The sequence below is a fragment of the Phyllopteryx taeniolatus genome, chromosome 7, assembly GCF_024500385.1.
Source record: "Phyllopteryx taeniolatus isolate TA_2022b chromosome 7, UOR_Ptae_1.2, whole genome shotgun sequence".
In the NCBI taxonomy this organism is placed as follows: domain Eukaryota; kingdom Metazoa; phylum Chordata; class Actinopteri; order Syngnathiformes; family Syngnathidae; genus Phyllopteryx; species Phyllopteryx taeniolatus.
In genome coordinates, this window is record NC_084508.1 from 7311634 (window position 1) to 7336154 (window position 24521).

At 48.3% G+C, this 24521-nt stretch overlaps 2 protein-coding genes and 1 long non-coding RNA gene across 10 annotated transcripts in view; 2 read left to right on the plus strand and 1 right to left on the minus strand.

Moving 5' to 3' along the window:
- The window catches only part of LOC133480492 (uncharacterized), a 5974-nt gene extending 3703 nt beyond the window's left edge, over nt 1-2271 (plus strand). Inside the window, exon 3 of the long non-coding RNA XR_009789280.1 lies at nt 520-2271. This is a non-coding gene — a long non-coding RNA (uncharacterized LOC133480492). The remainder of the gene's footprint in view (nt 1-519) is intronic.
- Nucleotides 2272-3545: 1274 nt separating this feature from the next.
- On the plus strand, nt 3546-13164 carry wdr18 (WD repeat domain 18). Its single transcript, XM_061778572.1, has 10 exons — nt 3546-3902; nt 5286-5396; nt 5496-5629; nt 5729-5870; nt 5966-6109; nt 8572-8639; nt 8716-8840; nt 12133-12290; nt 12559-12627; nt 12709-13164. Exons 1-10 carry the CDS (start codon nt 3693-3695, stop codon nt 12835-12837), a joined length of 1290 nt encoding a protein of 429 aa, XP_061634556.1. The 5' UTR covers nt 3546-3692; the 3' UTR covers nt 12838-13164.
- On the minus strand, nt 12794-24151 carry med16 (mediator complex subunit 16). 8 transcript variants are annotated; one of them, XM_061778541.1, is made up of 16 exons: nt 23919-24143; nt 21894-22054; nt 21675-21782; nt 19210-19379; nt 18859-19140; nt 18637-18786; nt 17705-17810; nt 17482-17637; nt 17189-17415; nt 16543-16749; nt 16267-16477; nt 16050-16183; nt 15773-15965; nt 14927-15125; nt 13645-13728; nt 13109-13575 (listed from the first exon to the last, which is right to left on the minus strand). In XM_061778541.1, the coding sequence occupies exons 2-16, from the start codon at nt 22033-22035 to the stop codon at nt 13449-13451; spliced, it is 2496 nt and encodes an 831-aa protein (XP_061634525.1). In that variant the 5' UTR covers nt 22036-22054; nt 23919-24143; the 3' UTR covers nt 13109-13448. The 8 variants fall into 8 exon arrangements, with proteins under 8 accessions (XP_061634523.1, XP_061634525.1, XP_061634527.1 ...); XM_061778543.1 differs by having other exon boundaries at nt 14927-15121; nt 16267-16367; nt 18859-19379; nt 23919-24150; XM_061778537.1 differs by having other exon boundaries at nt 15773-16183; nt 23919-24145.
- Nucleotides 24152-24521: the final 370 nt, after the last annotated feature.

A 24521-nucleotide genomic window follows, 5' to 3' on the forward strand; every position in this document is an offset into this window, starting at 1 on the left:
TGTTATGTGACAGAAGAGTCTCTGCTCAGATGAAGGGCAACGTTTAGAAGACAGTGGTAAGGCCAGCCACGATGGACGGATTAGAAACAGTGGCACTGAAGAGACAACAGGAAGCAGGTTAAATGAAGCTGTTGAGGTTCTCTCTAGGAGTGACCAGGTTGGATCAAATTAGAAATGAGCTCATCAGAGGGACAGCCAAGGTTAGATGTTTTGGAGACAAAGTTAGAGAGAGCAGACTTGAATGGTTTGCACACGTCCAGAGGAGAGAGAGAGAGAGTAGTGGTAGTAGAAGGATGATGATGATGAGGATGGAGCTGCCAGGCAAGAGAGCGAGAGGAAGACCAAAGAGAAGGTTGATGGATGTCGTGAGGGAAGGCATGAGGGCAGTTGGTGTTGGAGAGGAGGATGCAGGAGATAGGCTCACATGGAAAAGGCCACTCCTAACGGGACAAGCCCAAAGAAAAAGATTCTTATTAAAAAATATCAACTTCACAAACTGTTTTTTTCCATTTCCTACAGGAAACAGGAAATGTAAAAGGAGCGCAGGACGAAAAGCGCCCGAAATTGAGGAATATCTTCTCCGTCTCCTCAAGCGACGTGCAAACTTTACTCCACCGCCCCCATGCGAGGATGAGCTGTTCATGATAAGCCTGATTCCTTCCTTGAAAAGATTGCCGTCCGAGCGGAAGGAATATGTCAAATTTCAATTTCATAAATTAATATATGAAGCCAGCACCGTTACTTTAAATTTGGATCAGTTGGATCATTAAATAATGTCCGGCTGGGAAGTAATTAGGCTTTATGTTTTTGTTTTTGGCTGAATGTTGTTGAGTTTCAAACATTTTGGGTATAAATCCACTTTATTTTAGTCCTTGGTTTGTTGTGTTCTGCATGTTTTTGGACAAAAATACAGTTAATAATACGTAAAGAACCTGATGTGCCTTACCTTATGTCAGTTTTATTTCAGCTTTTACAGTGTACGAACAGTTCTATGTTCAATTACCTGCTAAATGTCACTATGTTCTTTGTGATATGAATATGACTTGATGCGTACACAAACGGGTACAATCATTTTGGTGCTATTAAAGTAATATTGTTGGACGTTTGCTCAAAAGTATGTGAACCCTGACAGCCTCTGTTGATGAGGTCGTCGTTGGCAGCAACTCTTTCCAGACCTGGCGGTGTTTCTACTGCTTCCAGCAGATGCCAGGGTTGTTTCCCGCAGACACAGGTGGCCTTCACACACTCCTGGAACTTCGCTACATCCTCCGCTGAGCAGAAATCCGAATCCGAATCAGAATCGTCTTTATTTTGCCAAGTTTGTCCAAAAAACACACAAGGAATTTGTCTCCGGTCGTTGGAGCCGCTCTTGTACGACAACAGACGGTCAATGCTTTTGAGACATAACGACATTGAGAAAAACACTGAGCAAGAAAAGCTTGCTAGTCATCTGGTAATGGTACTTTTTTTTTTTTTTTTTTTTTTGACAATTGTGCAAAAAGATGCATAGTCCTCGAGCAGTTTGAATAACTAATAGAGCAATAGTCTGGCTCAATGACCATTGTGCAAAGGGTGCCGAGACTTCAAGGAGTGGATGCGGTTTAAAAAGGGGGAGGGGGTTGGCCGGAGGAGAAGTAAAACAACACTAGCCTGAATTCAACTCAAACGATCCCAAAGGCATTCTCCGCCACCGGTCGAGTTCGGGAGGGACGCGAGTCGAACATCTGTCCTCCGGTGGGAGGATGCGTCCCGGGAACGGCCTCATCGGATATCTCCAGAATGGAAATGCCTCATCCGCCACAAAGATACGCGACTGGGGCCCTCGGTGGTCAGTCCCCGGGAGTGGCAGTCGGAGGGTGCCAGAGCGCAGCGCTTGACCGAAAGATGAGTCGGCCGGAGTCCCACCATCACTGCCTAATCCGTAGCCCCCAACATCTTACCGCTTGTAACCCTTTCCCGGCATCCACAACTGCCGCGCAAAACCAACGAGTACACTCCCTTGTAGTTGGAGAACTGGAAAGCTGAGTCGGCAGGGGCTCGGAGGACCACGTGCTTCCGCTACTCCAACTCCTCTGGGGCGGGCACAGCCCGAAACTCATCCACGAGGCAGGACAATCACGGAGACCGTCCCCAACGCGGAAACTGTTTGCGATGGACCTGAATGAGTTCCTTGTGGCAAAGTATCTGCAGCACATCGAATGTTAAATTGAACAGAGTTGTACTGAAGATGCTGTATGAGTCCACATACTGTACATAAAACAATAATATTGATCATTGTAAAGGTCTCGCTAGTTGAGGGAACTCGCTTATCCAAACAGCTAAACATACACACGCAAACTCCACAGACTCCAGGTGTGCTGTAAAGTTGTCTTGATATCATTTTGCCAAAAGACGACGCTTGAACGAGAAGCACCAATGAGAAAATGTAGAGCAGAGCTGTCTGCTTCAGTGAGGACAATTAACTCCTGTTCCTAACTTTTCACTGTTTTTCTTACGCACACAAATATCAGCCACAACAAGAAATGAAGCTCACAAATAATAGTCATAATATTTTACAGTCATGGCTAAAAACACTGGCACCTTCCAGAACAATGAGTGCATTCCTCATACTGGCATTTAGTGAGTAACGGATGGTAGACATCATTTTGTTCATCCCAATCGAACTCAAACAGGAAAAGTGGAGTCTGGTTTTGTGTCAGTCAGTCAGTCAGGGTTCAGGTGGAAAAAAAGAAGTTACTTTGATACAGTCAAAATGATGTTGAATTTACGACGACGACATATATGAATACGGCACATTAAGTAAATACTTAAAACATGTTGCTTGTGGTTGTACTATTTTATTGATATGTATGTAGCTCCTTAAAAAAACCTGAATTCCGATGACTTTATATCATGTTAAAGTTGTACGGTATGACAATCAATCTGATCGATGCAAACTCCATTCAGGTCATCCTTTTTACAATTTTTACAAGATCATTTTTGATACATTTATTAGCATTGTAGTAAACCTGCCGGGTGTGACTCAGTAGATATAGACAATTTGAATTTATTGTGACACACCGATTAATAACGACACAAAACTGCCACTCACCGGAGACAAACGGACGGGCGCTCTGCAGCTGAGATAGGAGTTGGAGTTGGAGTTGGCGTCCACGCGGGAAATCGAGCCGACACCTGTGATTAAGGGCTATCCGAATAAATCAACTGGGCACGGTTCATTCCCAGGTAGTGCCGGAAGCACTAGGGTGCCCCCTAGAGGCAATCGTAAACGGGGTGCGAGGGGGACGCGTGGGATGCCCGGGGCCACCGCCCTGTCTGCACGCCACTGGCACAAGTGGATCGGAGCCCTCCCGTTCCTGTTCCCGTTCCTGTCCTGTCCTTATCTCACAGGGTGCATTCCAGTACTACAGCCTCGTACAATACACAAATCCAATTATGCATATCATTATTGGTTTTGCTTCCTTTTCTCCCAGCCGGTGTCCTTTCTTTTCTCGTTGTCTGTCATCTCCCTTTTTCTTTCCCGCACCCCCCTTTAAAACCTCCTTCTGTCAGACTTCGATTTTCGCTCAAACAAAGAACCACAGCGGCGGTGTACATTTGAACTGCTCCGTCATAAAAGGGATACAGATCTCGAAAACAAAAAGTCGAGCCCGCAGTTCTCCGGTGGCGGAAGTGACGCCATAGGACCCAAGATGTCGGCTCCGCTCGAGGTTGTGTTGAGCAGCGACGCGAGCTCTCAGCTTTGGAACGTGTCCGTGTTCGACGCGCACAGCGGCTCCAGCCTGCTCTCCTACCGGGGGGGCAACAGCTCGGCCCGCACGCTCTGCGTCCTCAACGGCCAGTACCTGCTGTCCGCGCAGCTGGCCAAGAACTTCATCAACGTGTGGGAGATCCACAGGAAGGTACGCAGGCGCAGCATGGACGCGCGGTTCTCCTCGCTGGCGACCAGGTCGCGGTGTACCGCGCGGTTAGGGTTCAGCACGCCCGCGACCCTCGTGAGGAGAAGCGATGTGGAAAACCGACGGATGGACCCTCGCGTCAACTCGCACGCCAATAAATAGCAAGAATGGATTTTGGACGCTCCAGATAATGGGGGGCGGGGCGTGCGGGGCAGAGCGGGAACCCCATAGATAACGGATCATTAGCAGTAGAATCAAATGTCTGGCAGCACACGGAGTTTTCAAGGAATGCTCCAACGTACATGGCGTATGTTTAAAGATAAGTGCTGACAACCCATGCAAAGACTGGGAACAATACAGTCCTGGATTGTCGCGCTCTGGCTTCAAACTCACCACCTCCATTTTCCTGATTCTGTGGGGGCCGTGACGTCACTGCGCGGGCGCGTACACCCCATTTTATAAACGCCCTATTCCAGGCAGTGGCCATTTGGCAGAATTGCACTTCCTTGTTCATAAATAACTTCACCCAGTTCTACCAGTGTAGTGTGCAATTAGCCATGCAATATGCTCACAACTTGAAATAACACATCTTCCCTGAAGTATAAATGCGCTTTCTGTTATTTGGGCAACGTGTCTGGCACCCACGCACGTCGTGTTGCGAGGCAGCGATGAAACGGACGAGATCCGCGGCCTCGCACCGGCGGATAGAGAAGCTGCCGGAGGTCCAGCGCAACAGCGTCAGTGCCGTTAGCCTCCTTGCCTCCGGGGGCACCGGAGAGCGTCGCGCGGCTTCGATGGTTGAATTTTAAAGCAGGGAAAATTGTCCCGGCCATTATGCCGGCTCAGTGGCTGCTTCTCTGCAGCCCGTGAAAAGCGTGCGGTCGCTGGAGAGGAGGAAGGTGCTACGTGTATTTGATTGACAGGAGAGCTCTCGGCGACACGCCCGCAGCGTCTCCAAACCGAAAGCGGGTCTCGATTCACCACCATTTGGAAGCCTGATTTCACATACTTTGCAATTTTTATCATTCATTCATTGTCGAGGTTGTTACAAAGGTTCTACTCTGTGATCAGGTTAAAGACTTTTTTTCCTTCTCCTGTTTGGTTGCACTTGAAGGTTCTTGACGAGTGACGTTTGACCCACAAACATCTAACGGTCACTTTTCCATGATGTCATTCTAAAACGTTAGCAATAAATAAACCCCAAAAATCTGTGACATCATGCTTGTGCCTCCCACTCCAGGCAAGACTAATAGATTGACGCTCAATCCAACTGTTGCACGGATGCAACTGTTGGATTGAGTGTGGCCAACCAATCGATTGTTTGCACAACTCCAACGACCGTTCCTGTGCGTCGTTCGTGACTTCCTGTTCGGTGGTGGCTTACAGGAGCAGCTCCAGCAGAAGATCGTTTGTCCGGGTGCGGTCACGTGCATCAGCGCCTCCACCGACGGAATCTTCTTGGCGGCCGGTGTGGCCGAAGCCGTTTATTTGTGGGAGGTGAACCGCCGTCTTCTTGTCGTCCGCTCGTCAGATCCCGCCGTCGTCCGCTCACGATGTCGATGTTGACGAGCGTCGCGCTGCTCTCTGATTGGTCAGGTGTCCACAGGCAAGCTGCTGTCCGTGGTCACTCGCCACTACCAGGACGTCACCTGCGTCAAGTTCACTGATGATGGTAGCCATTTTGTTTCTGGGGGGAAAGACAGTGTGGTTCTGGTGTGGAGTCTCAGCAGGTAGTCTCACTGTGTGTGATCGATTTTCACGTATCGGTCACCTTTGAGAAATGAACGTCTCTCAACCTTTCACCCAAATCCCGTGCGTGCGTTGTGCAGTGTGATCCAAGTGGAGTTAAGCCACACCCCCGAGCCTCGCCACATCCTGTCCCGTCACTCTCTGCCAATCACAGACCTCCACTGTGGCATGATGGGAGTGCAGGCCCGTGTCGCCACCGCGTCCTTGGACCAAACTGTGAAGGTCAGACTGAGGTCAGCGTTTCCACCATTTCTTTTGCAGAACCTTCTTGCTGAGCGCGCACGCACGCGCGTGTGTGTGTGTGTGTGTGTGTGTAGCTGTGGGAGGTATCTTCGGGTGAGCTTCTCCTCTCGGTCCTCTTTGATGTGGAGATAATGGCTGTGACCCTTGACCCCTGTGAGTACTTCCTGTTCTGTGGCGGAAGCGACGGGAACATCTTCCAGGTTTCTCTGAGCACTCAGGTCAGTCAAGTCTGCTATTTGATTGAGCGCACGCGTGACCCCCGTCGTGGGAGCGCTTTATTTGTCGACGATGTTAGTCGCATGTCTCGATCGTCGGGCAGAATCCTCGCAACTCCAAAAGAGTCACTTTCCAGGAAAGCCAAGCCAAGACACGACATTTGTTGAGTCATTAACATTGCTTCGTCGTCGAAGAAAACAAACCATTTTCGACACTTTAGCTTGGTCAATAATTTGTAAAAATAACAGACCCATGTGGGGACTGATCCAAAGTATCGATTTGGGGAAAAATATGAAATCAGCCAAATGTGGACATGAGGTTTGGGCCCAATGCCAGCGATATGAAACGTACTGTAGGTGTCATGTAAAAGCTGAGTTGAAAACAAAATAAAAAGCAGCAATGTAACAAACATGGTGGCACACTCCCACGCGCAACTTGACGCTTGCTGCTGCTTCCACCGGAATATTTCCGGTCCTATTCTGAAGGAGAAACAGTCGTGGAAGCTTTTCGTTGCCGTTGGGGGGAATTGTGCGGAGAGCAAACAAAATGCCATCTTACTGAAGCGAGCATGCAGCGGATCATTCAAGTGATTTGAATGAATTCTTCAGCTGCGCCTTGAGATACGAGTGACCCGACTTACTTCATTTTTTTGCCGGTGGGGAGCTTTGACTTGCGAGCTTAAAATTGGGATATGAGCGCTGTATGGTGGCAGCGAAGTCAACTCGAAAAATTGAAAATGCGTGGCGCATTATGAAGCGTAAAATACGACAACGGAGACCCCGGACTGTTGTACGGCTGAAGCTGTACATCGAGTAAGAATGGGAAAGAATTCCACCTCCAAAGCTTCAACAATGAGTGTCCTCAGTTCCCAAACGTTTATTGAATGTTGTTGAAAGAAAAGGTGATGTAACAAACGCAGTGGCAAACACGACCCTGTCCCAGCTTTTTGGGAACGTGTTGCAGCCAGAAAATTCTAAGTTCATGATTATTTGCTAAAAACAATCAAGTTGATCAGTTTGGACATTAACTATCTTGTCTTTGTCGTGTATTCGATTAAATATGGGTTGAACATGATTTGCAAACCATTGTATTCTGTTTGTATTTATGTTTACACAACGTCCCAACTTCATTGGAATTGCCGTTGTATCTAAAACAGCCAAACTGTCTAAAGAGAGGCCATGCTAGCTTGATGCTAATGCCAGTTAGCATCTATGTTTAGGGGTGTTCACCCTTTAAGCAACAGATTGAACACAAATGGCTGAGCAACAACATGTAGACAGACAATTGAACTGTACTCAGGCATGTGTTCTTTATCCTCTATGTAGAACGTCAATATTAGTGCAGTACTGATGAGCTCAGAGAAGAGTTGAGACAATATCATGACTCCCACGCCCCGCTGCAATATGATTGGCTGCTGCAGAGGCAAGGACTGCCTCGTGTTCAAGTGGGATCCATAGAAACGGCTCAATGAACAGTATATTAGCCATCTGGCTTATACTGCCCCCGGGTGGCCAGTGTGGGGAAACTGGGAGGAGCAGCATTGAATTGATGCAGTGACACAAAAACTGTTTCATCCCATTTATTGCTGTCATGACTTTGTTTTTATAAAGTACAACATTATGGAAAGCTATTTTTCCTCCTTTGTTTTTGCAGGGAAGGTTAGAATGGATTAAGAACTAAGGATTAAGGATTTTCATTCATTCGATAAGAAAAATAGGGTTTGAGTAACGAGTGGTCACGCAACGAATTCAACTCATATCTCAAGGCTCTCGTATACTGTTGCGCGTCAACACAACGCAACCTTGATTGTTCAAGTCGTTTGTTAAAAAATGGCTCATTTCTTTCGCATGGTGTGGACACACACAAGATGGCCGCCAGCTGTGAAAAGGCTCAATAGCTGACAGAAGCTAATGAGTGCGGGCGGCAAGTCATCTTCCGAGATTGTTTTCGAAGGTCGCAGAGCCACGAGTGGGGTCATAAAGAGATGAGCTGACTCGGCAGTTACATTGGCGCGAATGAATCTTTTTTTTAATGCTTAACTTCGACTTTTGTTTCATCTGCACACACTTTGTTAATGCTCTGTTTCATCTGTACGCAAGCGTACCTTCGCAACTGACAATCCCTTTTTGACAAAACAAGGCCACTCAAATGCATCTCAGCTAAATGGTCGTTGTCTAAAAACAGCTTGAGGCGACGGAATGCTGCACGCTTTCTGCGCAGTGAGGAAGAGGCGGAGCTTTGCTCCATCCCTCACACAGTCGGAAGTGTTCTCGAGCAATTTTCGACACTTTGTCAAAACGACAGCTCGCTCTTAAGGATTATTGACAAAATGGAAAATCCAGCACAGCGATCTCACACTAATCGTCGCCAACGAGTTGAAGAAGGGCGCCGCCGCACACGGCTCCTCGTTGATTTCACAATTGGCTGGAAAACGTCACGTCGTGCGTTCGTTTGTTTGCGGCAGGGCGCGTCGGCCGACAAATCGTTCCCGTGCGACGGCGCTGACGGGAAGCAGATGTTTAAAGGTCACAGGTGAGCATTTCCGCCGGAGGATGTTGTCTGGCGAGACGTTGCCGTGGTGACAGGTGCGTGTGCGTGCTCCTCGCAGGAAGATGGTCACCTGCCTGTCGGTTTCCACGGACGGGACGCTTCTGGTGTCGGGATCGCACGACGAGTCGGTGCGACTTTGGGACATTCAAAGCAAGCAATGCGTCCGTTGCTTTGCCCACAAAGGTAGGCTGTGCGACGTTCTAACAAACACCTCATTTCTCACCTGGAATAGCTTGGATGTCTTCAAGGATGCGTAACAATTACGTAGTCACATTGAAAATTTTGAGAGTGAAAGCGGAGGGGCGGCCGTCGTCAGTCAGCGACGGAAGACGGGCCGGTGCGGAGAGGTTTTGGTTGGCTGTCGACGTAAGGAAGTGCCTAACTCAAGTCCTGATTTAAAAAAAAAAAAAAAAAAAAAAAAAAAAGGGTATCACTGAGTCAAACTTGGAATAGAATGGCTAATAGGAAAGTAGTAATTGTTGTTTTTCGAGCTTGCAACGTCGCAACATACAAGCAAGTGTCCTTGCGCTGACACTGCATTTTTCCAAAGTCCATTTGTTGGCTCTCCCATGTCGATGCTTTGGTGGCTGCAGCCATCGAAGATTTTTACAAGCCACGATTACTTCAAGTCATTGAATAATCACGATCGAATCTTTTTAGAATCGATTATCCTATAGATAATTAGTCAAGTAACAAAATCAGCCTATACTCAACGGCTAGCATTCACCATGGGCATTAGCGCGCTAGCTGTTACCAATCCGTCCGTCCATTTTCTGTACCGCTTGTCCTCACGCGGGTCGCGGCGTGCTGGATGCCATCCCAGCTGACTCTGGGTAAGAGGCGGGGTACACCCTGAACTGGTCGCCAGCCAATTAGAGACAAACAATCATTGACACTCACATTTGCACCCACGTGCAATGTAAGACTACCACGCATGTTTTGGGGATGTGGGAGGAAACTGGAGTACTTGGAGAAAACTCACGCAGGCACAGGGAGAGCATGCAAACTCCACACAGGCGAGGCGGGATTTGAACCCGCGTCCTCAGAACTGTGGGGCAGATCTGCTAACCGGTCGGTCACCATGCCGCCTCGCTAGCAATGACAATTTTAGGGACGGAAAAAAACCCACTAACGACCATTCAGCTCACTCATGCTGGACATCATGTTATATGTACATTACACATCTTAAAGTGTCTTAAAAATCACTTAAAGACGTTCCTTTTTGGAAAAGTTTATCAGTGGCCCAACAGTGCGTCCGTCTGCGATGTCTGTGTGAAATATTGGTTCCGGGCGTAATATTTTGTTTCTTTGTCTTTTTTTTGGGTCCCGGCGGAGCTTCGAGGCAGAAATTCTGTGTCAACCTATTTTTCAAGTCGACTGGTGCGACTGGCCGAGTTTGGTTTTTTTTTCTTCCCCAGCCTTAATCGTGTCACAATTCAAGTTCAGTGTAAAAATTTTATAGATGAGTTTATAAGCTGATCATTATTGTTTATTTGCTATTCGTTAACGATCAAACAAAAGCAAAAATAATTAATGAGTGCAGAATATGACACAATGGAGTGATGACATACTCGCAATCTTCTCGAAAGTGAGAGCGACTCCTTTCGTTCCGATTCATGCGAACCAAGGGCTACTCGTTTGCTAGCCACTTCTGAGCTTCAGGTTCACATCCACATTATTCAGACTACTGCGGCAAATAACCATTTTCATTAAACTTTCCACCGATCTGACCGGTATCGGCCGATAATGAGCATTTTATGCTGATCGGTTTTAATGTCATAATTCCGCCGGAGGATGTTGTCTGGCGAGACATTGCCATGGTGACAGGTGCGTGTGCGTGCTCCTCGCAGGAAGATGGTCACCTGCCTGTCCGCAAAAGACATTTAAGGCCTCTTTCTACTCCGGCGGCCGACAACGCCCGCATTGCATCACGTGACCAACGAATTGCCCCGCGCAGCACCTCCTCGTCGCTTGCCGCGCACCCGACAAAAATAGTCGCTGCGCGTCGAACGCCGCGGAGATCATCTCTCGTGATTGGTCCGTTTGAGTCACATGCTGCGATGACGTACCAGCGTGCCCCTCGGTTCTACATACCATCTACGTCGGCGCCTTCTCGATCGATTTTGCAGCATAATTAAACGTATCATCTGGTCATCTAGGTCCATTGGTTCTGTCGCGGTCGCCATTCTTGTTGCTTTGTTCCTTGTTACTGAAAGGAAAGTAAAAACGGTTACCGGAAACTCCACCCTGTGGCGTCCTAGCCGATACCAGGATACTGCAGCACACTTTCAAAACAGCGCGCGTGGGTTGCCGCCATCGTGTATAGTATATTTGAATCCAAAAGCTGGTTTATTTTTGTAAATGTAAATATCTGACCACCAATAAAGTTATTTCAAAACAAAAACCTGTCGGCGGTTTGGGACAGACAACGTAATGCGTGGATCGGACGACAAGACAAATTTGGTCTTTCATGATTGCACTATGTCAGACTACTGCAATAGAATCTTGTATTCCGATACCACCGTCGTTTACGATCACTGGGCTTTATCTTCTCAACTCAAACGTGACCGGATACACTCGTTACCATGGCGACGACAACAATACTGGATCACGCTGTGTGTTTATAAGAACAAAATGGGGGAAAATGTGTGTTGGCGGTCACCGGTGTTCGGGAGAGGACGTTCGTTTAAGGCTTCCTCGAGGTACGTTCACGTACCGTGAATACGATACGACTCGCAAGCAGGCAACGAAATGTTATGTAGCCTAGCAAGCTAGTGCTAGCACTAGCGGTTGTAAGCGAACATGCAGTGCTCTAAAGTTTTGGTGTGTGTGAAGTCATTTAATTAGAGTAAGTTAGCACCCATTATTTGTGTCACGTTGTAATGTTGCTTTGACCTGACTGATTAGAATCCACGATGTGACGAGAGCACTGATTTCCAACCGAGGCACATATTTGACTATTGAAAAATCTCACGGCACAGCAACAAACAGAAATGTCACAAAAGGTGGATGCGTTCATGACTGTATAAACTTCCTGCCATCTAATAGAAGACCATTCATTTGTTCTGTCTGTCACTATGCCTCACTGGCATAAATAGATGAATGATTTATTGTAAATATAACTTTTTGAGCAATTAAGTACACAAGTATATACAGTAAGCGAACAAGCCATTTATATGGACACATCTGCTCATCTTTTTAACCCTAACCCAAAAATCCTGATTGCGTAAAGCCTCATTTTCATAATAGATTAAACTGACTTATTTTTCCATCAATTAACTATGATTCAATTATTGTCCGAAAATCGGGCAAAATGTTGATTGTTTTCTAAAGTAAAAGCTGTTTGCAAATGTCTTATTTAGCGGAAAAAAAAAAAAAAAAAAGAATCGGTCTGCTTTCATGGAGGATGACAGAAGTCTGAGAATATTTGGACAATTTCAAGTCTGCAGCCTTTTTCTTTCTGCTCCGCGTTCAGGCCCGGTGACAAACGCCACGATCACCGTGGCTCCGGCCAATATGTTCCTGCCCGACTCACGCCCCTCTGTCCACCTGCCGCGTTTCAGCCGCCACCAGTTGGAGGGCGACGGCGGCCAGTCGGGCGAAGTGTGCGTCCGCCTCGGACTCCACGCTCAGGTAACGTCGGTCGGGTGTGGCTCGACTCGTTTTTATCAATTAGTCGGACTGTATTTATAAGGAGCATTTGTGGGCGTGGATTTGTAATTGTTCGTAGTTGAAAGCGCGTCCCCTGCTCATGTGCACCACTTACACAAACAACAGGGCTGCCAACAGAGGGGGGGCTATCGGTACGCTTGACAAAATGAGTCCTTTTACCTGCTGCTGTAAAATCGGAGGTTATTTGAAGGCCAAATGGACCCGCCCCATTTTCTTTTGCTACTTGCAGGAAGAGGAGCCGGCCTATCTGCAGAAAGCCGAGAGGCTCAATTCCTTAATGAACACCGTCACGGACAAGGTGAGCACCTGTTGAGGTTGTACAACGCAACAGGAAGTGGACTGTGGTTTTCACCAGATGTTTGTCGTTCTTTGTCCCAAGTGGCTTTTCGGAGATGGCGAGAACACCAAAGTGCGCGTGGTAGAGTTGGAAGAGGAAGTTCAAACGCTGAAGAAGGTCAACAAAGATTTGTACGACTTCTCCAGTCAGCTGCTGACAAAACCCACGTGAAGACTTTAGTAACGATGACAATTAGTGCTTTCTTTTGTGACGACAACATTCTAGTTTTTGGTTGTTTTTTTGCCTCTCGCTTCCTGTCCACCTTGCATCAAGTCGTGATTCCCAGAAATAAAACAGACATGCGTTGGTTGGGGTTAAGTAGCATCTTGATCACGTCTATCAGGGTTAGCCTTGCCTAAAGTATGAACCCTAACCTAATCTAGCAACCTTTTTGAAAGGGAGCGCTATTTCTTGGGTAGCCATTAATGCCAAGGGTTACCAGTTTGATGCACACTTGTGAATGATTATGCTTTTATTAAAACAGAATGAAGACACTGATCATGTTCACAGTTAACTGATTTCCCGTGGTAGGGAACAAATATCACACACATTGAGAATTGACAATAGAAGTGTAGCTAGCGTATGGTCCGTGTTGGCGACCAATCTTCAGCACATCTCTCGGAGTTAGCCGAACCTGAATCATCTACGCCAAACTACTCATCTACTCCTCGCTCTGTCGCCCGAGAGGGTGAAAGATGTGTCACCCTCTTGACAAGTCCAAGTGAGGGAATAAGACGCTTTCGTGAACTCGAAGGTACAAGAGTGCGCCGCGAAGAGAAGCTTCAGGCGAGTGTTGGCGGAATGCGGCGCCACAAACCTCCACACAAACAATTTTTAATCCAACGCTGCTCCCACTGCTTCATGGCGTTGCTTTTGTTGGGCGATCGGAGCATCGTCACGCAGCCGCACCTCAAAACACATGCAAGACGTTTAGTCCGCTTGCCGCCCTCGCTGACGCGGTTCGGTGCGTGGACTCACCTGGTGCAGGCCTTGCTGTCCTCTGTGGGACAAACGCCCATGTGGACACATCGCAGGTTGTCCGTCCTCTGACAGCCGGCGGTCCTGTCGCAAACACGAAATCTCAAAATACCGGAACCCGCCAGGCAATTTGTGACCCAACTGTTTCAGAAAGCCTGACTAAAACCCAATCGTACGAAAACCAAAGCAATAGTTCTCATCGCAAATCACGTAAATCCAAAAATATCTTCCATAAATAGAAGAACTATAATTTTCCATCCAGAAAACTGAAATAAACGGTACACGGACTGCACTTGTATAGCGCTTTATCTACACCAATGGGCGACTGGGAGCAAATTAGGGTTCAGTGTCTTGCCCGAGGAGACTTCGACGTGCGGACAGTCGTGGCCGGGATTCGAACCCACGACGACCCGCTCTACCTACTGAGCCACGGCCGCCCAAATACAGATGACTCATCGAGTGGCTAAGTAAACATTTAGGGGGCGCGTTTGCAAAAAAACTAACCAAAAACTTGGTCATACAGGTTAAAAATGTATAACCTGACAGTAGAATATGAAAAGGATCTTTCGGAAAATCCTCCCTCTTTGGCCTCATGAATGCCTCTAATTTACAAGTGGCCATGGCGTGACAAGAATCGTCGATCAGGACGTGAGAGCAAATAGTCTGTCAATCTTCTGCTCACGGCAGCCTCACGCACAAACAGACTAGTAGTTTCTTGGCCAGATTATTTAACTCCGGTTGGGAACCAAAGTTAAGAAGGAACTGGAAAAGCTCCCAACTTCAAATCGAGGCTCAACATATACAGTGGCGTGAAAAATTCGGATTTTGGTTTGCAGTTCCCCTACTTTCGTGTTTAAGACCATCAAACAAATGTACCCATGTAAACATAAAATGCAGTTTCTAAATGGTGATTTGATATATTACATATAAAGCATGAAGAAACTGTGATTTTACTGCATGCTTTTACTTTGAAGCTCTGGGCTTTTGACAGGATGTGTCGTTAGTGGAATACGCCTTGCCATCTTTTCGGCCCTTTTTACACAACTTACGAAATGCGCATTGATTCTGAGAAATGAATGGCCAAGTCACACACTTTTTTTTGGAACTAAAACTGAGCGCCTTGACAAAAACCAGGACAACAAAAACACCGTCGACAACAGAATCGTACGAAGACCGAGGTTCGGCTGGAATGAGTGAATGATTTCGCTCGTTTGGCCCCGGCTACAGGGGGCACCATAGAGTACAGTGAGCTACTTTGGCGGCCACTTCCTGCGTGTCTTACCTGCCGGTGCCATCCGGCGTGGCGAGCGCCGCCGATTTCCCAAAGTGTAACCTGATTGGCTGTTTGCCCTGCAGCTTGACGATGACGCCGTCGTTGACGGGCAGCCAATCCATGCCGGGGACCAGCAGCTGACTGGGGAGCAGGCAGCACTCGTCGATCAGGCTCTCGTCGGGGTCCTGGGGGGGGGCGTCGTCCCTGGCTGACGGGAGCGAGTGCAAGTTCAAAAAAGACATGACAATTACTAATTGTATTGTTTGTGATTAAACAATAGCAAATAACAATTGTGGAATATGGCACGAGAAGGAGTGGCGGTGTGCTTGCGTTTTTGAAAGTGAGAGCGACTTCTTGGCTACTAGTTCGAAGGGCTACTAGTTTGATTTTCACTTCTGAGGCAGCTTCACGTTCAATTACACGTTACTCATACTACTGCGGCAAATAACCCTTATTTTCATTATAGATTAAAAAGAGTCAGTTACTGTCAAGAAAATCGGCAAAAAATGTTGAATTGTTTTCCAAAGTAAAAGCAGATGTTTGCAAATGTCTTCTTTAAAAAAAAAAAAAAAAAAACGAGGACGACAGGGATCGGAGAAGATTCACACTGTTGAGAGGTTGAAATCAGACAATTTGGACAAGTTGAAGCTCAAAATGTTTCAACGATGAATCGATTCTCTACATTGTCAATTCATTTGATAATCGATTAGTCGACGAGTAATTGTTGCACTTCGACCCCCAAACGTGAAGCGCTACGGAAAATGGACCGCTGCCCTTTGTTTGCGTTTTTAGCACAAGAGACGGACGGCGCGCTGCACCGGCTCACGCCGACGTAAGCTTGTGATTGGGTCTTACAGCAAAGCCACAGCTTGGTGAGCAGGCGGAAGAGCAGCTGCAAACTGTCCTGGCTGTCCGACGTGGCCGTGAAGGTGGGAAGGCAGCCGGGCTTCAGCAGACCCCAGATCCGGATCATCACCAGCATCTCCCGCAGCATTCCCAGAGACGCTCCGTCCCGCATGAAACCGAAGCCGGGCCGCACCACGGAACCCTGAGCGAGACGAAAAGGAAGCGGGCCGCCCGGATCGGATCGGCTCGGCTCGGCGCGCCGCGGTCGGTCGGCCGGCCGGCTCACCTGGTTGGGGAGGTTGGCTAGCAGGTAGAGGACGAAGTCGCCCACCCACTGGATGAGCTGCTGCAGAGACTGCAGGGGCGGCCCGTCCAACACGAACTCCTCCGTCTTCAGGTTGATCATCACCTTGTCGATGTCTGCCCGCACAGCCAAAGCGTCTCATTTGTGTCGTTAGCGTCTCGCGCGCGTCAGTCGACGTGCCGGGCCGTGCCCATCTCACCTGAGTCCATGTTCTTGGCGCAGATCTCGCTCAGGCGGTCTCCTGGGCTTTTGTCGGGGGTGTTGAGGACGTGGGGTCTGAGCAGAGACTTGAGGGTGGAGCTGATGGCGATAAGCAGCAGTTTAGCGTGGAAGTCGCAGGCTCGCGCCGCCGTCGCCGTCGACAGTTTGCACAGCGACGCCTTGACCGCCACGATCCTCGTGGCCAGGACCTGCAACGCCCGTGCGTCAGTGTCCCGTAGGATTGTAGTTGGGAGCGACGGGCACGATTGCGAACCTGCTGCAGGGCCTGGTTTTGCCTCATGTACTCCTCGTGGAGTCGGTCCACCAGGTTGTGGACCATGCCGGGCTGCACGTGCAGCAGCACGTCCCACCAGTCGTAGCCCGTCACCATGCAGTACTCGAGCAAGAACAGCAGGTGGCGCAGCGTCGTGTTCATCTCCAACACTTGACCCATAGAGGGCGACACTCGCAGCATGTGCAGCTGAGGAGTGGTCGCATGACACGAATAAGATGAACGAACAATAAGAATGAATAAGAAAGCACAAACGACAGTTTCACATGTCATCATGTCTTTTTTTGGACCATTTGACACAATGCGCCTATTGGATGCTCCCCTTCAAGCACAATCCAAGCTAAATTAGCAGCGAGCTAACGAGAAATGTTGGATGGCGTATGCGATGAGTCAGGGAGGACATAAATACGTCCTGGCTCGTGATTGGCTGCGATGGAGATGATGGCATGTGGCGCTTGGTCCTTTCTGCAATGATTGTTTGATTTTGTAGGGTTAGTAAAAGCGGCGTCTGATGACGGCGCCATCGGCAATCTGCCGGTACACGTGGCTCGTTTTCTGTCTAAACGGCGCTTTTGCGCTTGAACTCTTCACTCGGCTTTCACAAAGACGCCGCACGGCGTGCGGTTACCTTGCCGTGATTGTCGACTCCGGCCAGGGCCAGCGAGGTCCAGGAGAACTGCAGGGTCTTGAAATGGAGGCCGGGCGCCCCGGTTCTTTGGCGCTTAATGGCCGACTCTTCTCCCGGTCGCTGGCTCGGACCGGCGGAGGAGGCGGAGCCGTAGAAGACGCCCATGGTGTGGAGGGACAGGCGGTGGAGGATCTGGATGGTGCCGTCGTGGAAGGCCAGAGCCAGACCTGAAGACGCAGACCGGCGGCAGTGAGCGTCGGCAATGAGGTGCGGCGGTCGAAGGTCCTTCTTACCCAGTCCGGGGCAGAACTTGGTGTCCGACGCTACCTTCAGGTCAGTGTTTGAGATGGAAATGGGCAGTTTGGGGAGAGCGACGGCAGACACTCTCTCCAGGTCATTGGTGGTGGTCAGGATCCTCCACTTCAAGATGGTGGGTTGCTTCTCGCCCACTGGAAGGTCAGAAGTGGGAGTGACAGTGTTAGCCGAGATCATAGGTCAAACGGGTTTTGGGCTCACCGACGGGCGATCGATGCTGAAAGATGTTGTTGACGGGAAGCCCCTCCTTCCTCAGCGACCAACACTCCACGATACTGCCGCTCTGATTGGATGCGCACAGCAGAACCTGAACAAGACACAACCCACACACAGCGTGTCAACTTCTCCGGGTTTCCGTGGCTGGACTTGATGTTCTGGACCGGGCAAGGAGGTCCAAACTTTTTCTTCTTCGGGGCCATCGTTTTGACAATCTTAAACTTGATCAAAACATGCTAAGGCCAATCCGTTGAGCAATTACAACCCCAATTTCAATGAAGTTGGGACGTTGTGTTAAGCATCAATAAAAACAGAATACAATGATTTGCAAATCACGTTCAACCTATATTTCATTGAATACACTACAAAGAGGAGATAGTTAATGTTCAAACGAATATGCTACGTCTAAACGTAGCATTAGAAATGGCACATGGTTTTTGTATTATCTAGACTCCAACAGCGAGCAGAATGTCTGTGGAAGTTCCAAATTGCACTCGCAGCAGTGAACTCGGTGAACCAATAACATGCTCTACGTGTGCCGTTGCCATAGAGACAAGACTCACTGACCCAATCAAAACACACAGTGTAGATGAACACTTTTCAGCTGCACGCGCCTCCCTTCCACAATGAATGTGCCGGTTGACGGCTTACGGCTGAGAAGGCCCACTACAGTTTGGGGGCCGCAAATCTGCTCTACAGTCATGCCGACTGTATATAAAAGCAAACCCCATTTTGCGAATGCTCCGTCCTCCCTTACCTTTTTTTTGGTAAATAACATTGCGTCACAGAACGCCACAAATGGATGGCGGCCTGACTTCGGACATTCCCGCTCTAACATGTAGAACACAACTTTTGGAGTGCGAAGACAGCCAAACAAGACTTGAATCTTCCTGTCAAGTCCATGAGCTCACAATTACCTGCTCAGAGTTCTCTCTGGTCAGGAACTTGAGGTGCGTGACGGCGGGGTACTTGTCCCGCCGCATCGGGTCTGTGGTGCAACGCAGGAACAAGGACGGCAGGAGTTCCGTATCGATGCGGCACTTTTCGCTCACCACGCTCACCACCACCTGAACACACACACCACGCTGTCAAGTCGCCGCCAGCTGCCGTCAGCACGCCCGCCGTCCGTGTCTGCGGACCTTGTAGAACTGGACGGGCGAAGAGCTGCTGCCGTCGGTGGCGGCCACCACGATGTTGCCACCTCCCGTGAAGGCGATGTCGGCCAGGGCCACGCGTCCTCGCAGGCGACACAGACTCTCGCCAGCCGTGAGCAGAGCGCCGCCGGGCTTCAGCAGCGACACGGTGACCAGACCGCTCACCGTTACCGCCAGCCAGCCCTCCATCGGCTTCCCGCCAAACAGAGTCAGAGACGGAGAGAACTTAACCCGAGAGAACTTCTCGCCAAAGTTTGTGGACCCCGACTGAAAGTCAAACAGGCGGCGCTTAATTTCTGAGGAAGACGGCGGCGACGGCGGCGACGGTGCGGATACCATCTCCACGTGCAGAGCCAGTTTGACGCCGTTGTGCAGCCAACTCAGCGCCACGATGGGATCTCCCTCCAGAGAACTGCTCAGAACATTTTTCCAACTGTTGACCAAGTGCTCCGACATGGACCAGCACTTGATATGCCCGTCGCCGTCTGCCGACAGCAACCTCGAGCCTGGAAAGCAAAGTTGGAAAAACTGTTTACCGCTAACGACTCTAAATCAGTCTGGCATGCATTCCAATCGCTGACCAATTACAAGCGACGATCCCCCCCCAGCTGAGAACAATAGCACACTAGCCAACGACTTGAAGACCTTCTACTGAAGATTTTGAAAAGGACCCTTTCACACCCCACACCCACCCGGCCGCACAACCGACCACAATCACTAAGACAAAATCGATCAATGCAAACTAGAACTAGCAGACATTCCAACAGCTTCTATTCCATTGCAACATGCTGTCAATTTTTTTGTCTTGAGTTTGTTGTCACATTTCTGTCGGGCCAATTATACATGACTCGTGCGCTCACTGTAGTAGTCTCGCCACACTGCACTATTTGCATATCTGTTGTTGACCAATACCGGCCCTCTCATGCCAGAGTAGCATCTGCCCCATTTGCACACTGACTGAGGAGTGAGTATCTGCAACATTTGCACAATCGACATTGTCCCAGATGATCGCGCTACTCGTCACTTTAAACCGCATCCACTCCTTGGAAGTCTCGGCGGGCTTTGCGCAATGGTCATTGCACCGGACTATTGCAATATGAGTCATTCCAACTGCTCTAAGTGCTAGAGGACTCTGCATCTTTTTGCACAATTGTCTCAAGAAAAAAAAAATATTTGATACCGGCACTACCAGATAACTCGCAACCCTTTATTGTTCAGTGACTGTTTTTTTTGTCAATGTCTTTGTGTCTCCAAAGCGTTCTCTGTCAATCGACCGTCTGTTGTCGTACTCGAGCGGCTCCAACGACCGGAGACAAATTCCTTGTGTGTTTTTTGGAAATAATTGGCAAATAAAGATGATTCTGATTCTGAAAGACTTGTTCAAACGTGACAATGACAAAGCGGTGCACATGTGGCTTTTTTTTTTATTGCTCTCCGCCATCTACGACATGGCACACAGCGAACTGCTAGCGTAAGACTTGGAGAAAGTCATCTTCCATTTTCTTCAGACAGCCAATCAGAAAGGTTCCGTTCCATGTGACAATTACGACATCCTTGGCTTGGACATCGAATTAGCACTTCAAGCACCTCAAAAATCCGACATGACAAAAAAATTCAGGAAAAAGCAATTCATGACTGACTGTTCATGGGCGATTCTACAGCTCGTCTCACCAATCATTTTCCATTTGCGCTATTATAGGTTCGTTCGGCGAAGTCCTCGGAATTTCAGCCCATACGAGCTTATTGGTGGACATTTGTAAGTAAGTTTTATCAGCCAATCGGAGAAGCAGACAGATCAAAAGGGTGGAGTAGGTGTGTTGACAAATAACCAAGTTATACGGTTTTACTCCCATTTGAAGGCGTTTTTGACTTTCTATTGGCGATGTCACACAAAAATGTTCCCCAAAAGGAAATTTTTTCCCCAGACAAAAAAATAATACATTTTTTAAATCGATTTCTCCGCAACACATCAACCGATTTTCAAATTTCTTGCTGCTTTGTACTCGGGTTGAGGTGGTCGGTCCAACAACACGTAGCATTTTACAGACTGTCATTTTTGGTCAATCTTGTCACGTTGCTAATTCTAGTGATTTGGGAATGATAAATGATTGTGAATGCAGTCGCTGTGTTAACAATCATTCACTCATTCCTTCCTCCCAAATCACTACGAAGGGATTTTTAGTGGACATTTTTGGAACTACTGAGGTCCGCAAGTTGAAGTGACCATTCCAGTCACACTCAGCACTTTGACCTACTGTCATTTGGGAGAAAGCGACAGAGCCCCTAAGGTGACAGAGGAAGAAAAAAAAGAAAACCTCTTCCCTTGTTTAGTGCAAGGGAACACAATTCTTTTTTTGAATGTGTTAATGTCCTTCCACGTCAATTTTCAGGTAAAATGGGGTCACTCTTTTAGTAGACCAATTGAGGAAGTCACCCGCTTTTTAGGTATTTTTGGGTCACATTTTTGTCAGAAGACGTTCTGTGACTTGGCGGTCACGATGGATGTCATGGGAATTGTGTGAATGAATACATGTCGTGTGCAAAATCACAATATGATCATAGTGGATTGATCCTGGATTTATTCGGTTGCCATCGCTTCCTGGTGTTATTAATTTGGTCCAGTACGGCTTTCCGCTCAAAACAACGCGATCACACCCACAAAATGTGATCGGACAATCAAATGGCATCAAAAAAATAGCGCAAAGGCTTTCTTTCTTCCACGTCAACTTTGGGGCTCTGTGGAAATATTGAACAGTTGTTCTCGATGTTGGTCAAGCCGACTTTGTTGTTCGTCACCTGACCTGATTGGTCCCACTCCAGACAGGAAATGACCTCAGCGTGGCCCGAGCTGATGGAGTACACGTCCCAGGGATGCTCCGTGTCCATGATGTGGATCATGTGACTGACATCTGCAACATGTCAACCAACCAATCAGATGCATGCTGGCCAAGCCCCAACTCCACTAAACAAGCCAACGATCGAGCGATCCTTTGATTGGCTAAGAGAAAGCGTATGCGCACCTGGGTCGCCGCAGTCGTCGTTCTTCAAGTCGGTGGTGAAGGCCACGAGGTTTCTGCAGGACCAGGAGCAGACCAGAGGGACGGAGGGGCAGTGGGTGCTTTTGGGGCGTCTCTCCCAGTCGCACACGTACGCCAACTCCATGCCGTGAGCGGCCGAGACCCTGAAAGACGAGCGACAATCACAGGTGTTCATCTCTTTTCTTATTTGATGTTGTTTCCAGAAAGGTGGGCACCGGCCACACAATCACATGGAGCCTCAGCAAATACAATAAAATCAAGATGGGTGTTTTTTTTAAGATCCGGAAAATTCTACTTCCACTCGATGTACACCACACGTAGATAGATCATGGCAGCAATCGCACAATGGAATGGCATTGAAAAGCCTAGTTATTGTTATTTATTTCTTCTTCAACTGTGGCATTTTGGTTTGCCCATTCATGACAACTTGTGCGTTCGCGGCTTTGGTCTGCTGTACACGTACAATGACGGTCATTGACAAGAGTGTCTGTATGTCGATGCTTGTAATTGTTGTTAGCCGACTGGTAGTCTGAAAACCGACTTGCCTTTCGGGGAAAAATCAAGTTGTTTGAATCTTGAACATAGATCACTTAGGCGCGTGGAGAGATTCAAAGAGATTGTGCACCACTTGAGCTCAGCAGTGGTGCCGATGCCCTGCTCGAGGGCACCGCGACAGCAGCCAGCAAGCAGACTATCACCTCTCCAACAACTAGTTGCCATTTTTGGATATTTTTGTCCCCAGCGGGAGTCGAATTTGTCCCCTTCTGGCTCTAAAGTCCGAGTCCTTACAGATGAGTCGTCTCATGTGGACCACGTGAACCAAAATCTCTCCATCTAAATAACCATCTTCATCACTAGTGTTTAGTAAACAAACTAAACATTGCTCATCCATCCACCATCCTGGTCTGCCAATCCAGAGGCACTGTCCTCGATGTCCACGCAATGTTGCAGAGACATGTCAACCAGGACAGCTCCACAACATGCAGAGCCTTCAGGAACTCCGGCCGGATCTCATCCACACCGGGGCCCTGACACTGAGGAGCTGTTTAACCACCTCAGTGACCTCAACCCCAGAGATAAGAGAACCCACCTCAGAGTCCCCAGATTCTGCTTCCTCATGGGAAGGCGTGTCGGTGGAATTGAAGAGGTCTTCGAAGTATTCTTCCCACCGACTCACAACGTCCCGAGTCGAGGTCAGCAGTGCCCCATCCCCACTATACACAGTGTTGATGGTGCACTGCTTCGCCTTCCTGAGACGCCGGATGGTGGACCAGAATTTCCTCGAAGCCGTCCGGAAGTCATTCTCCATGGCCTCACCGAACTCCTCCCATGCCCGAGTTTTTCCCTCAGCGACTACCAAAGCTACATTCCGCTTTGCAAGCCGGTACTTCTCAGATGCCTCCAGAGTCCCACGGGCCAAAAAGGCCCGATACGACTCCTTCAGCTTGACAGCTCGCGTCCACCGACGGGTTCACGATTGGCGCCACGACAGGTACCGACCACCTTACGGACAGCTCCGGTCAGCCGCCTCAACAATGGAGGCACGGAACATAGTCCACGTTTGGGGTGGGGAGTGGGGTAGATTTTTCACCCCAAAACGTAATCGTCAGGGGCTTAGGGAGACCAATACTTGTTTAGGGGGGTTAGGACTGTCAAACTAAAATAGGCCTAGCAACGCCAGTATTTCGTACAATTGTCGATTCACAGCTCACTAATATTGTTTGCTTGTCATATCTGTCCGTCCCAAAGGTGTTCTTCCACACCAACACAACACTCCTTCAAGCATTCCTTCATGGACCAATTTGTACACTGGGAAGAAGACAAAAGGGTCTTCCCCCCCAAAGTTGAAAAATACAAAATGTCTGGATGTCCAGTATAGGAAACAAGGCGTCTAATTCAATTGATGGATTCATGGTTTAAGAAGAGAAGGTTCAATGTATCAAATGTACATTTGTGTGTATGTCGTAAATGAGAGAGACACATTCTTTGCTCTTAGTGTTAACTTACGTCTATTTCAGCGGCCTCGTCGTCGTCGTGAACGAGACCCTTCACGTCACTTTAGACAAACACGTTAAAGCGAATGTTAATAAACTTGATAAGCAAAATTAGTTAAACTGAAAACGATAACGTGAGCTAAATCTCTTCGTCACATTTTAGCATTGTAGCTCATTGATATGAACACTAGATACCCCAGCAAGCTGTCGCCGCCCTGCTAATTTACGTGCCTACGTGGCGGCCATGTTGGAAAGGGCAACGTTCCTTTGAAGGCAATGCATGGACACTCGAATTAAATCGTAATTTGCTCATTTCTCAACCGATTTTCACGAGGGTTGCTCTTTTGTCAACACCAATGCGTATGCTATCAATATACAACATTTGAAAATAAGATTAAAAAAATACAATCTTTTACATGTGAACGGAACTCCCAGTTCCTTTGTTTTCCGCAACCGGATGCAGCACATTATACCAGCATCCTCGGTCTTTTTGGTGATCTCGCCGTCCACACACATGGAATGCGCTGACGACTTTGACCACTCTAGCTTAGCGTCGCCGTCGGCACTGAGCTCAAAATGAGGCGTGTTGTATCTAACAATACATGTCTGTGTTATA